Source organism: Mchenga conophoros, linkage group LG1 (assembly GCF_057382185.1).
Source record: "Mchenga conophoros isolate Kocher_MC1m ecotype Shallow Benthic linkage group LG1, M_conophoros_male_GT1.1, whole genome shotgun sequence".
NCBI lineage: Eukaryota > Metazoa > Chordata > Actinopteri > Cichliformes > Cichlidae > Mchenga > Mchenga conophoros.
Genome location: NC_140526.1, coordinates 28,419,896 through 28,433,310, shown reverse-complemented (window position 1 = coordinate 28,433,310; position 13,415 = coordinate 28,419,896). Strand labels below are relative to the sequence as shown.

The 13,415-nt window shown below is 40.6% G+C and overlaps 2 protein-coding genes across 5 annotated transcripts in view; one reads left to right on the top strand and one right to left on the bottom strand.

The window, feature by feature from the left end:
- homer2 (homer scaffold protein 2) overlaps window positions 1–9,483 on the bottom strand; it is a 39,889-nt gene extending 30,406 nt beyond the window's left edge. For 2 of the 3 annotated variants that reach the window (XM_085273259.1, XM_085273273.1), the window contains exon 1: window positions 8,576–8,715. In XM_085273259.1, coding sequence (XP_085129385.1) covers window positions 8,576–8,580 — 5 coding nt within the window. In that variant the 5' untranslated portion in view covers window positions 8,581–8,715. Of the gene's footprint in view, window positions 1–8,575; window positions 8,716–9,244 lie in introns of those variants that run through there. The other variant, XM_085273265.1, reaches the window with a different exon arrangement.
- LOC146583540 (RNA guanine-N7 methyltransferase-activating subunit-like protein) lies at window positions 8,815–12,667 on the top strand. Of its 2 annotated transcripts, none has more exons than XM_085273296.1 (3): window positions 8,815–8,953; window positions 9,787–9,957; window positions 11,573–12,667. In XM_085273296.1, the coding sequence occupies exons 2-3, from the start codon at window positions 9,788–9,790 to the stop codon at window positions 11,790–11,792; spliced, it is 390 nt and encodes a 129-aa protein (XP_085129422.1). In that variant the 5' UTR covers window positions 8,815–8,953; window position 9,787; the 3' UTR covers window positions 11,793–12,667. The 2 variants fall into 2 exon arrangements, with proteins under 2 accessions (XP_085129422.1, XP_085129412.1); XM_085273286.1 differs by lacking the exon at window positions 8,815–8,953 and adding an exon at window positions 9,455–9,580.
- The last annotated feature ends 748 nt before the right edge of the window (window positions 12,668–13,415 follow it).

Sequence of the window (13,415 nt, the reverse complement as noted above, 5' to 3'; positions counted from 1 at the left end):
ATAACCCTTTTTACTGTTTCATTACATTCATTTTCTTGGGCTGGTATCTTCCTTCCTTAAACATATGTAATGGTTCTGAGCTAGATACACTGGTACAGCTGCTGTAATGTGATGCCAACAAATCAATTTTGAACATTTTAAGCACGGGGATGTGCTTAGGAAAATTAATCAAAATCATCTGAGTTTTTTTTTTTTTTTTTTTTTTTTTTTTTATTTAAAAATCTGAACAAACAATTTTTCATGCTGAGAAGCGTACACATGTTTGATTAACAGGGTACAGATGGTCCCATTGTTGTTGCAAAGCTTCACTGCAACGGGCAAAGTGACATGTCTCATGGACAGAAATACTTTAATGCACTGTTATGAATTGCCGGTGAAAATAATGTCAGACAGACAAGCTGGCAGGCAGCACATATTCATGAGCTAATAAAGCTTTTACTTCCATTGGGATTATGGTTCTCACAGAAATGAAAGCCTAATAAATTCACTGTCCCCTTTAAGCCTAATCTCGGTCTTCATCTGCTTTGGGAACAACAAAACCCATTATACAGATCACTGTTGTCGCTTTACATAGCCACACGCGCTGACCTTTGCAGTGCCAGTGTCTCGAGCCAGCTCAGACTGGCAAGGGAAGGAGGAGTGAAAGGCCGCTGCTGAACACATGGATGCACTCACACAACTGTTTAATGGATTTGTCTGATCTGCTTTTCTCAGATAAAAAGCATTAGGTTGATTGATTTTACTAGATATAAAAAAATAAATGAGGAAAAAAAGAAAAGAAAAAAAGACGACAACATTTGGGACTATGACCACTGGATACTTTGTCCCGCTGCCTGTCAGGCGTTCTCTGTCCCCATCTGGTGCTTTGAATAATTTACAGGTGCGTGTGTGTGTGTTTCTATGTGGGGGTGCAGGTCTGAGTTAGACTGCACTGTCTATGCTTACATACACCTACATACGCACCTCAGGACTGTACACACTGATAACGCAGCAATCGTGTTTGTTGTGTACCAGCAATAAGATTTAAAGTGAGCTGACAGACAGATCCGTCTACTCAGAGTACCCCACCTATAAATACATGCATTTTTAACCCTTTCACACATAGTGGTCACTAGAGTAGACAGCTATTCAAAGGCTGTTTTCTTGTATCAGCCTTTCACAGAGTCAGTGTTGATGGTATACTTGCACATAAACCACTACATTGGACACTGATGTGTCACTCCATACCCTGCCACCCACTCCAAAAGGTGATGTTGTCCACGTAAGTGGACAAGTAAAAAAAACACTCTTTGAAAAGTACATTTTTTAAAAAATGAAGCTCAAAAAACTATTTTTTCATGCCTAAGGTGAATAAAAATCCTGATTGAGATTGTCATAATTCATGCATGAAAGGGTTAAAAACAATCTTGCCTTGAGAGTAATAACTCACAAAAACTTATAACTTAGGTAGGTAGCGATTAGTCTAACACCATACACAGCTAAGGAGGATTATCATGCAGCTTAAAAAAGACATTTTAAGATGATACAGGATGGCATGGTGTTCTGAGAGGAAGTGTGAATAAACAGCAGACAGCTTCTATCTTTGAACAGGAGCCTGGGATGGTGATTTTCATGCAAGCGCTTGCAGTCACTTTGCACTTGTGTGCTGCTACATCTGTGCAGATCAGGCATGTTTTTCTTTCAGTAACAAAGACAAACAGCTTTGTCCAGATTCCTGAGTATAGGAATCCACTCCGGGCTTACCGCACCCACAGACAAACTTTGCTCATCGAGCTCTCGGTCTGATAGAGGATTTAGAAATCTGAGGTTAAACGCTAAAGCATTTAACGTCACTCAAACAGGCTTTGAAACTGGTTTAACAGAAATCTGCTGCGTCAGCAGCTTCAGCTATGCGAACTGCATTCTTTACATCCCTACAGAAAGTTAATGTGTCTCACTAAACACAAGGAAGCTCGTATCACTGCAGTAAACCTGTGTGACAGTTTAACCTCACAAGGTGGTAATGTTTGAAAATTAAATGTGGAGCCAAGGGTGGTTATGTAAAAACATATTTGGGTAATTTTTCACATCTTAAAAAAAGAAAGGTTGATCACTTGTGACAGTAAGGCCCGATTCTTTAGAAAGTTCAGTGTCATTTTTTCTAGCCTGCAGTACCGTTACAAAGGTGTCAGATCGCTCACTAAATAGGGATGGCATCGCCACACGCTATCTGGGTTTGCACCATGTCTCGGGCATTAAATGTGCAAGATAGAGCTGGGCGATATGAGATTTTTTCATATCACGATATGTTTTTTTCATTTCAGGCGATAACGATATCTATCACGATATAAGCCAAATAACTATATTTGTAAGATTTAAATGTGCCGTTGCTCACAAGTAAAATGTGAAATAATCAGCAGCTTGTTTTTATTTAAATATTTATTTCCCATAATAAGTTCAACAGGGTAGATGTACTTAAGGAACATGAGACTTTTTCAGATAAATAAAGGCAAATATTGCAAACTACACAAAAGGCAGCCGCTAAAGCGTTTAAGTTTCAAAATAGAACAAACGAAACAGACTAAATTGTCAATTCCACTTAGAAACAAAATATTAATTCTAAAAATAAATCTTAGTTTGTTTTACAGAAGAACAGACAAAACTGACTAACTTTTGTCAATATCAAATAAACTGAGAACTAAAAGGAAATTCTCAATCTCTCCTTGTTGTATAGCTTAGCTTTTCAAACAGTTTTAACAGTTACTTTAGTCTGACAAAAGCCGAATGACGAATTAGCGCTTCCAGTCAGAGACTCAGGCTACGTCCACACGTACACGGGTATTTTTGAAAACGGAGATTTTCCATTTTCGTTTTAAAAAATAATCCCGTCCACACATAAAGGCAGAAATGAAGGAAAACGCTGCTATGAACATGCCAAAGCAGCAGGTGGCGCTAGATTCCTAACCGTGCCTAAATGTTGGCCAATCAGAAGTCTAGAAGCCTCGGTGGGAAAAAGTAAACAAAGCTGGGGCATAGAAGCAGAACCGAGTCGTATGTGTGGACGGACAGTAACTGTGTGTATATGTAAGCATTTAAACACTGCAGAGAGTACAATTAACAGTATTGTAGAAATTCATTTCACCGAAACAATAACGTGGCGCAGTGTGACGCATGCACCAGTTTATTGTATTTCCAGACTTGCTTTCGGCACAATTTACAGTGCACGCTACTCTGTTTTTTGTCAGACTTGAAATAGCTGAAATACCGTCACACTACGGAACTTCTATGGCTCTTCCGTTTGACAATCTCTCCGGCATTGGAACCATCATCTGTTTTCTCTTCGGTCACGCTCGGTTGATTTTTCTAGTCGGCACACTCATTTCCTCCATTACGCGCTGGCTCCATTACCCGCTGGCTGCTTCCCAAACAAACACACGTGCGGCTTGGCACTTGTGCTGTACGTAACAAGTCACGCGACGTGACGCTGCGGCTGTGATTGGTTCGGCTCTGCGCTACTGAATTTGGATTGGCTGACCTTTTTTTTTTTTTTTTTTTTTTTTGAGGACAAGAGCGGCGAGGTCTATCGCGATAGCTTAATTTCTCTATCAGTAAAAGTTATATCGCGATACATATCGTTATCGTTCTATCGCCCAGCTCTAGTGCAAGAGATGAATAAAGTAGTCACTTTTACATGGGTGCAATTCCAGAGGCATAACAATATGTTTGAGAATAGTAACCTATAATATAAGATAACCTCTTTAGTCTCTTTGCCAGTGAGACTTCATATTTCATTCCTTTTGAATCCTCTAGAGACTGGACCACATTATGCTCAGCTGCCTGATGTGAACACAAACTGTGCAACCATCTCACTAATAAAAAGAAACATCCAACATTAGGAAGTCAAACTATTTTTTTGGTCTTTTACTCCATTATTATTTTATTTTTTTATTCCTTTAGAGACAATTTCACCACAGTGAAAGTTTTCTTGATGAAACGGGCACTAAAGCAGGACAATCAGCAGGCTACCCCAGTTACTTAAGCTCATTATATCACTCATAGAGTAAGTATAAAGTGCTGTCCTTGTCCCTATGTGGTCTGAAAAAATATATATATATGCAGATTTCGCTGCCTGCTCGAAGAACTTTAGTGACAAATGGGGCATTATTCACTTGTCAAATATCCACGGTAAAGTTGCAGAAACACTCACTGGGAGCAGTTATCCTTCCTCACTTTCTCTGCTGGTCCTGTCAGTAGCACTCCACATTACAAGAGGCTTTAGAGTGTAGCACAGTAACAAAAGGACATCTTTTCCCATATGAAAAAAAAAAAACTGTGTCACAAGGTGTACTGTTCAAATGTGGCAACATGAATATGGAAAATTAGAAATGAGTGTATTAATTTGCTAAGCATAAAACACTAGAAATCATCAACTTGGATTCTCATTATCCTTTTTTTGCATGTTAGGTGAGCACCGCTGAGGCATGGTGTTATATTTTATCTGCGGGTCCTGATGGAGAGCGGCGCCGCCTTATTAGCGAGAACGGCGTGTTGTCTGTGTGAATGAGCAAAGTAAGCAGCGGAGGAAATTCTCTCTGGGTTCATTACTACTAAACCACCTGGGCTTTCCCTGCAACAAACACTTTGCTCAACTAATGATGTCAACAGGTCAAAGGAGGCCACTGTATATATATATATACTGTATGCAATAACAGACTTCAAGGTCTAGTTAGCAGAGAACTACAGCTCTATATTATGCTTTCATTTTCTTTCTCCTGACATTTACAAAACAGGAGCATGATGTCTCAGCTTAAAACCACTCGCATTAAGTCACTGTTAAAGGTTATTTTATGGCATCTCTTCTGCACTACACTATCCAGTGCAGGAAGAAACAACCGTTAGGAGGGAAGAGCAAAATAAGCCCAAATTCAACACTACTGCTCATAAACTGACTAATTACAAGCATTTCTATTTTACTAAAAAAAAAATTCCCGTATTACCAGAATTTCCAATCTCTATAAAGCTATAGTAAAAATTTGATATACATGAGAGATACTATTTAACTCCCGTGCCTATTGTAACTCAGTACTGCAATACGGTATCCACAATTAGGCATACAACGTTTGATGCGTCGCGAGGCAATTATCCAAACATACATCAAGACATTTGTGCAACTGAAGAGTAGTAAATGCTGCTGTTATGCTACTTGGTTTGTTTACTAGCATTAAAATCAGTTAATTACGGTAGCTCTCTTGCTTTAATACACAGTCCACCTTTGTCAGGGAAATTAGTTCAGTCCACCTACATATTCAATAGAAGTATCTATAATTGGCTCCATGCTATCGACGATTGATGATCTCAAGATAAAACACTTGTTAATATTTTGTCCCACTCCTTCCACAGATCATGATCAGGCTCTGAGGGCCGAAACATTATAACTTTAGTAATCGGGCTGTTTCTCATTTTGGCAAATTGGAAAAACAGCTGGAAAAATAGTAAAATAATCTTTACATATTGCTTTAATGCAGGATATTTTAATTTTGTAGAAAACATTCTGTCTTAGGCATGACTGTGGTAAACTTTGTTTTATTCATTTTACCAATGACCTTCATAATCAATGCCAGGTCTGGCATCACTGAGTGTCCCATGCAACACAGGCAGCAGGCCAGAATCAAACAAGCCACCACAGCAGGTCTCCCTCCACCACACTGAGGCGGCAGGACACAGAGCCCAACGTAATGTGAGCGCTCCAAGGAAAAGGAAGTGAGGAAGTCTCCACAGAAGAACAGCATGGCAGCAGATGGCCTCCTAGGCTTCAACCATCTGGTGATGAGACGTCCAATCCACCATCAGCCTGTCCCCTTTCATTTACACATGATTCTTTAACAGTAAGACCTGCTCCTATTCCCCAACTGCACCTCTACAGCCATCCCCTCCAGCCTTCGGACACAGATGGAGAACATAGCCTCAGATTAAGCTTACAGTCCACTCTCCTGTCAGGGCAGCCAAAGGACCCACTGTCACGTCACATGTCACAGAGCCTAATCAATGAGTGTTAAACCTTTATATGCCATTCTCTGGCCAGCCAGGAGATTATCATCTATCCCTGTGTTAGGCCTGCTCCCAGCATGGCTTACTTTAAATAGCAATATGCTGATTGCATTGCTGTCTGTGTGGCTGCCTATTCAGTAGGGGCTTTCAGGCAATCTAGGCTTTATGTTGGAATAATTCCAGAGATGCAGCCCTTAAGCTGCAAAACTGTACTTAGAAACAGAATTCTCATCGCTTTCTTTCCCAGTGCTACCGTCTGAATTTCCTCCCCCTCTCCAATTCACCAGTCTTTAATTACATAGGCTTGATTTATTCTTTTTTAGGACATGCCGCACATGACGTACACATACAAATGCACACATACAATGCTACAATTTGGACCAATATGTAACAGTATATACTCAATAAATCGTGTGGAAATGGCATGAACAACAAAAAGTGTCTCAGGGTCAAGAGGGTACTGATAGATCATTTGCTCAAAGAAATATGGTAATAAAGGGACACGTAAAGATAGAAATCGAGGGCGTTAATGTGTGTGTTGTCTGACTTATAGTTAATCTATAACTTCATTTAGGAGACAGGAGCTTCAGGGACAAAGACACACACACACACACACACACGACAAATGATCTACAGCTCCCTCCACCAAACACAGACTCATTCTTATCTGTTGATTTGCTGCTTCGTGCAAAACACATTGCATCATTAGCAGGTGTGCTCAGGTAGTAATATATACACTGCAGAATTAGCAACACATCTGCTAATTATTGGAAGGCGAACAAAAGAATTCCCCTCCCCTTTCTTTAATTTAGTCCAGTTACTTCAAGGTTTAAGATGTGATAGGCATTGTTTTTTGGGTCTTGTTTTACACAAACACACAAGAAAACTGCAGATTCATCAGTAATCTCCATCATTCAGTTGCAGCGTAATGAGCAACAATCATTAAGTTATTTCTTAAGGAGAAAGTTTCCAGTTTCAGTTCTCACATTTGATTCGCTATTACTATTATTATTAAATATTTTGTTTGCCTTCTATGAGAGTAAATTTCATTAGTTGTGATTTGGACTCCTGGTCAGACAATCTAACACAGTCACAACATGCTGATTCAATCACTGCTGTAATAGCTGCTGATTCAAATGCATCAAAGCAACAATACTGAATCAAGTGTAGGAGATTGGATTTATCAGCCTTCCATAGTTTTGATTTTTCACTGCTGCTCAGGTATTGCAAAAAGGAATTTTAAGATTTTTTTTTTTTTTTTTAATACAAGCAACATTTGATTACCCCGAAACTAATTGGAATGACAAAGGCAGCCAATGTAGTTTCAAGGAAGTCCTGTGGGATAAAATTTCATAGAAGCCATTTGTGCCCTCCTTCTTAAAAAGGTATTTAGCTGACAAGTGACACCACTGCTTAGCACTGAGTGAACATAGAAAAGAAAAAGGGAACTTTTGTGCCTGTGAGTAGGTGGGAACTCCTGCTTTGGCCTGGCTGCCATGCTTGTCACAGATCCACTGCATGGGTCAGTTTCATGACACAACACAGCTGAGTCCTTTGAAACCGGCTGGGTGAGTACACCAAACTGGCGAAAGAAGTCAGGACTGTTGAACTGGTTTCTTACGCATTAAAATACTGAGGAAAAGCAATCACTTTGGTATGGGGTGGTACTCATTACATAATTGAGCATTTATGCAGCTAGTGATTCACGCCTCACATCATAGTTTCCATAAATCCAAGTTTTGTGTGTTACAAGTGGAAGAATTCCTAAAATAAATAAATGAATAAATAAGTGATCTAGAATGAGGTTTAAGTCTGAAAAGTTTTCCCTTTTTTGTGTGAAATTAAAACAATCCAGCTGCTTGGAAAGCATAGACAGGGATATATGTAGATGTGCAGAAAGAGGGAGAGATGGTGATTGCATAACTGTGGCAGTGAGCCACAGAATCAACATTCATACCACAGTATAGAGGCAAAATACTGTACGGTACCATGTAAAACTACTGTGGGAGTACACGCCACTACTTCCAGTACTGTGGACAACACACATACGTACAAATACACACTTCCACAAGTACCACCATCTCTCCTCATTAGTGGGCAGTGTTGACTCTGACACCTCCATATCATAACCCTCTCCAAACCATATTCCTATCCTGAAGAAAAGGAAGAAGCGGAGCACTCAAGAATGATCCTTTTGAAATTCTGCTCATAAATAAAACATAAATCCATAATTATAAATATGGCATCAACCCCCCACCGCACACACACATATACACACATCTGAATAGTCTCACTGACAGTCCAACAAGAGTCACCTCATTAATTTCCCCACATTGCAACACAATCTGGCAATAAAACAGAGGTGATCTTCTCACAACCTGGCGCTTGAAATCAGCGATATTTAGAATTAAATGTATTTGAGGGCTGACAGGTGAAACGGGCAGCTCTGGGGGCATATTTGCCGTCTTTTCGCCGCACAAACACATTTTTAGTCAGCGCAGGTGTCATGAGAGGCGCTCTGAAGGGCAGCGCTTTCTGGATTACTCACCCCATTGCCGCGGACTTGAGGAACAACTCCTTATTTTTTTCTTTAATCTGAAGGTTATGTATTGGCTGGGTTGAGAGGAAAAATAATGTTTCAAAAGCGCAGTCCGTAGATGATTAGCGGTCCAAAGAGTTCATAACCCCGTGTGCCAGCTCCGAACAAGTCCTCTTGCCGCTGAGAGAGAGCTGAGATATGGGGGAGAGAGAGAGCAGTTCTTCGCAAACTCGACTCACCGGGCTGTCAAGCTCAGTCTCACAGAAGCCCGTTAAATTCAGGAAGTTTTTTCCTCCTCTCCTCCTTTGTTTTTCCTGTTCACATGGGCGGGTGTGAATCCCACCTTGGCGTGGCTTCTCCCTCGCCGCCTTCAAACAATCGGCGCTGGTGAGTTAAGTTAATGTTTGCATTTCGCTGCTCTACGCTGAGCTTCTTCCTCCACAACGGGCTGTTTCATATCAACGGCAGCAGCAGCGACACGGGGCGGCTTCCACCTGCTTTCTCCTTTCAGCCACCCACTGTTTCCTAAACCTGTCATATCTGTGGTGGCGTCTGCGGTTTTAGATGGACTTTCAGGCCAGACTGGAGTTTTTTAGTCATAAACAAAAAAGAAATAAAATAATTTTCAGTTAAACCCGACGGTTTTTTAAATAAAAAATAAAAATCTGATGCACTTACATGTTTCCATTCACTGTGCTGGCTTCCACCAGTTTGCCCTTTCTCCCAAATTAAGCGGAATAACTGTTAAAGCAAACTTCGCTACGCCACTTATTAGCATGTAATTGTGTCAATTAATAGGTCTTGAATCTTTTCATAATGGTTGTTGGACTTTTTTCTTCTATCCCCTAACTGCCAGGTAACGTTCATTAATCTCTGGCAGGTGCGCGCGCTCCCAGAACCGTTAAAATTTGTAGAGGTTTGTTCCGGGGGGGGAAGGATTTCAGCGACGTACGACACTGAAATTTCAGAAGTGGAAAGTGTCGCTAAAGCTAACGACGTACTTGTCACATTAAGGTATTTTTTCAAAGCCAGAGATGTAACTGTTTTTAATCTAGTTTTATTTTTCGTTGTTTATATGTTGGATAACTACTATTACTGTCCAGAATAGTTATCTTATTGGGAACACGCGGTTTAGCAAGACCAACAGGGAATACAAACACGACGCCGCGATAGCAGCTTTTCTGTGATATTAAGTATTTCAATAATTTGTGTGCTCACAGAATGACCGAAACTGCGGAAACCCCGCAGAACTACGAGGAGATGTTCGCACACAGGTTCTCCTCGGAGGATCAGGAGTACCAGGAGTACTTAAACCGTCCTGCAGACCGTCCTCCCATCGTGGAGGACTGGAGGAGTCGTGGGGGAGGAAACCAGAGAGGCAGAGATAACCGGTAGGGCTGCTTATTGATTTCATTTTGTCATTGCGAAACTGCTAACGATTGAGAGAAGCGATAATGATAGAAACACCGCTGTAATGTAGGTGATAAGCGTTAGAAAATATTAAGGAGAATTCCCCTAACCATCGTGTAGCTGGGATAAGGAATGAGAGATTCTGTTTAGATGCTCTGAACCAGTAAAGAAGAATGCAAAAGACTTCTCATTAAGTAAGGCAGTTTTCCACTGAAAAATGACAGCAAGATAGTCAGAGGGGTGAAACTGTCCTTAAAGATCAGTATTCCACTATACCATTGATCTGGACAGTGTACTATGAAGTACGTTCGAGATACCGCTGATATATTTTGAAAGGCATGGCACTGGCAGCATCTACCCAGTCGCAAGCCCCCCCCAACCAACCAACCAACCACACAGGACTCCAATGATCTGTGTGACTGTGAACCAACACAGACTCATTTATTCTGCCCTTCACCCAGGACCAGTTTGCAACTTGGAGCAAATTACTTGAGACAGCACACAAACTCCTCCCCTGTTATAAGGTGGTGATTTGTGGAGTGGTGAAAAAGAACTTCCTCCATCCTGAGAGAGAGGATGAAAGCTCGATCATTCAGGTGGTGCACAGAATAAAGCCGCTACTTTCACACATATCAAAAGGAGCCAGTTGTGGTGATTCAACCATCTGACTAGTTTCCCTCCTAGGTGAGGTGTTTAGAGCATGTCCTACAGAGGAGTTTCCAGGGCCAACCCAGGACAAGTAATTTCTTTAGTCATTTCAAGACTTTGTCTCTCAGCTGGCTTGGGAACACCTTAGTGTCGCAGCACAAGGGCTAGAGGAGGTGACTTAAAAAAAGGGAGGTCTGGGCATATCTGTTTAAACTCCTCCAGGAGCCACAAAAGAATGCTGATGAAAATGAGGGCTCTGTAAATTATAAGTCTGCTGTAACGAATACATCTGATGGATTACAATTGTTATGCAATGAAATTAATGTAGTGTCTGTAAGATGGTTTTAGTTTCGTTTGTAATTCAGATGCAAGCTTTGTCTGTGAGCAAATTTGATGTAAGGTTCATAAATGTGTTGTGTGACCCCATTAATAATTGTGTACTGAAATTCTCCAATATTTGTAGAAAATGGCACACACACAAAAATCAAGGAATAAGGCTAGATCTCAAAATCTGTGTTTTATGCTCTTAAGAAAACTTGGCCCCAATACAGTCTGCCCACAGAGGTCAGAGGGATCTTCCAGGAATGTTGACGCTATTTTCCAGAGAACCGATTAATCCATAGGTGGTAATTTTGGACCTGTTAATATCTAATCTGGAGCATAGCCTGCAGGTTAGGTTGGTAGAATAAGTTGCCATGGCGATGTACCCCAGTAAGAAGTGAACTGCCTTCATAAAACTGAAATCCCAGCATTAACACGGAAGTTTCTGGAGGAGTTTCCTGGTATTTTTACCTTCTTGTAAATGAGAAATCTATTTTTAAATTGTGATGAGAGATTAGAGAAACCCAGTAAGCACGACTCACAATACCATAGTAGTTTATGAGGACAACTTAAGCTAATGTCTATCAATCACTGCCTGTTGTTTGTTAATTTTATGTCATCATCAAGGTACCATGACCGTGGTCACAGAGGACGTGGATGGGGAGGAGACCGCGGTTGGAGACGAGATGATCGTGGACAGCAACATTGGCACGACAGAAACCGAGACAGAGAGCGAGACCGAGACAGAGACCGGCACTGGGGTCATGGAAGTGGGTCTTATTCAGGGCGGCCAAGCTCCAACCAGGGATACGTCTCCCATCAGAGACCACATCATGATCGCTACTGATCTCTTTTGTAATCTCTCAGGTGTTACAAGTGTTTAAAGTATTTGTAGTCTTTCAGCTCACATTGTAGTACTATATGCAGGAGTGTGCAACTAATATTTCTTTCAGTGATTCAAGATGAGCAATGTATAAACAAAAAAAGTCTTTTGTGTTTATCATTTTATTTTTGATGCACTGATTTTTACTCTCCAAATTAAAATTCCTGGCAGGTAAATGGGACTGTGTGAATCTGCTGGACTTCCACTTAGCGCCCCCCCCCCCCCCCCCTCGTCATACCTAACCACAGTAATGTTTTCCCATGTTATTTCACACTGCTCAGCCCTGTTGTCATATTTGGATGTCTTAACAGGAGATAGATTTGCAGTATTCTGCAGTGGAGCTCACACTGACACTGAAAATGACTGTTTCTCTCGGGTTTGTGGGCTGCCGTATAATTTCATTAGCACATTATTGCTCTGAAATTTCACAGGAGCATTGTTTTGTTTATTTTCTGCTACTGTTTTATATGCTTTGGTATAAAATTGTGTGGTACAGTGTTGTAACAAACACTAAACCAGAATTTGCAGCGAAAACGTGTAAGCAACACAGCTTCAGTTTTCTGTGTCAGAATGTTATGCAAGGACATGTAGACTTAAGAACTAATCTGCTGTCAATAAACTAAATTTAAAAAACAAGAGATTTCTGGAGGGGGGGGTTGAGTTATGTAGTTTGATATTTTTATTTTTTTTTAATAAAGAGTCTTGTTCCCAGCAGAAACAGTTGCTAATAATTTATTGGAGATAATTTATAGGGATGTGTCTAAAAGTTCAAAAATTGATAAGATCAGATATTGGCCTTTGGTCTGTTTGCATTAAACATATTTCATTTTTCTACCGTATGCTATTTTGTTATTTTCTTTCTTTCATTTAGTCGCACTAAGCTGATTCAGGTTGTAACACCAAAGAATCACTGACCTTGCGTTACATACCATATAAATAGTAGTTTTTCATAGAGAGTGTGTGTGTGTGTGTGTGTGTGTGTATACACGCACACACCCGTTCAGCTATCTTAGTGAGGACCATCTTGTTCTTTTTTCCTGAGGTAGTTGTGTTGTAGCTTGGACTTATGTTTTGGGTCATTATCTTGCTGTGGGATGAACCCATAACCAACTAGGTGCATACCACAGGGCATTGCATGGTGCTGCAAAATGATATGGTAGCAGTTTTGGTTCAGGGTGCCTCTCGCTTCGTACAAGTGACTGACCCTGGATCCAGCAAAACAGCCCCAGGCCATCACACGTCATTCTCCATGTTTGACAGTTGATGCAACACACATCCTTTCTCCTACCCGACAGCATACAAAGATCCTGCATGATGACCCAAAGATTTCACATTTTGATTCATCAGTCCTTAATACCATCTTCCAGTCTTCAATAGTCCAACGGACAATCAAATCTTTTTATCAGTTCTGAAACAAATGAGCAACCCAGTGTAGGATAATCAGAAAGTAATGGGTTCATGCTTCATGCTGGGTTCATGACCTTTGTTAAAGATTAGCTCACATTTTAACACTAAATAAGCGAAACCTTACTGCAAAATTCCTCAATAAGTGGTCCAGGCTTATATCTTTATTGTATTCAAACACAT

What these genes read in the sequence shown, in the direction of transcription:
- LOC146583540 (XM_085273296.1), top strand. Translation starts at nt 9,788, where the DNA reads ATGACCGAAACTGCGGAAACCCCGCAGAACTACGAGGAGATGTTCGCA. An exon ending in CAGAGAGGCAGAGATAACCG is followed by an intron (nt 9,958 to 11,572) that starts GTAGGGCTGCTT and finishes GTCATCATCAAG; the next exon opens with GTACCATGACCGTGGTCACA.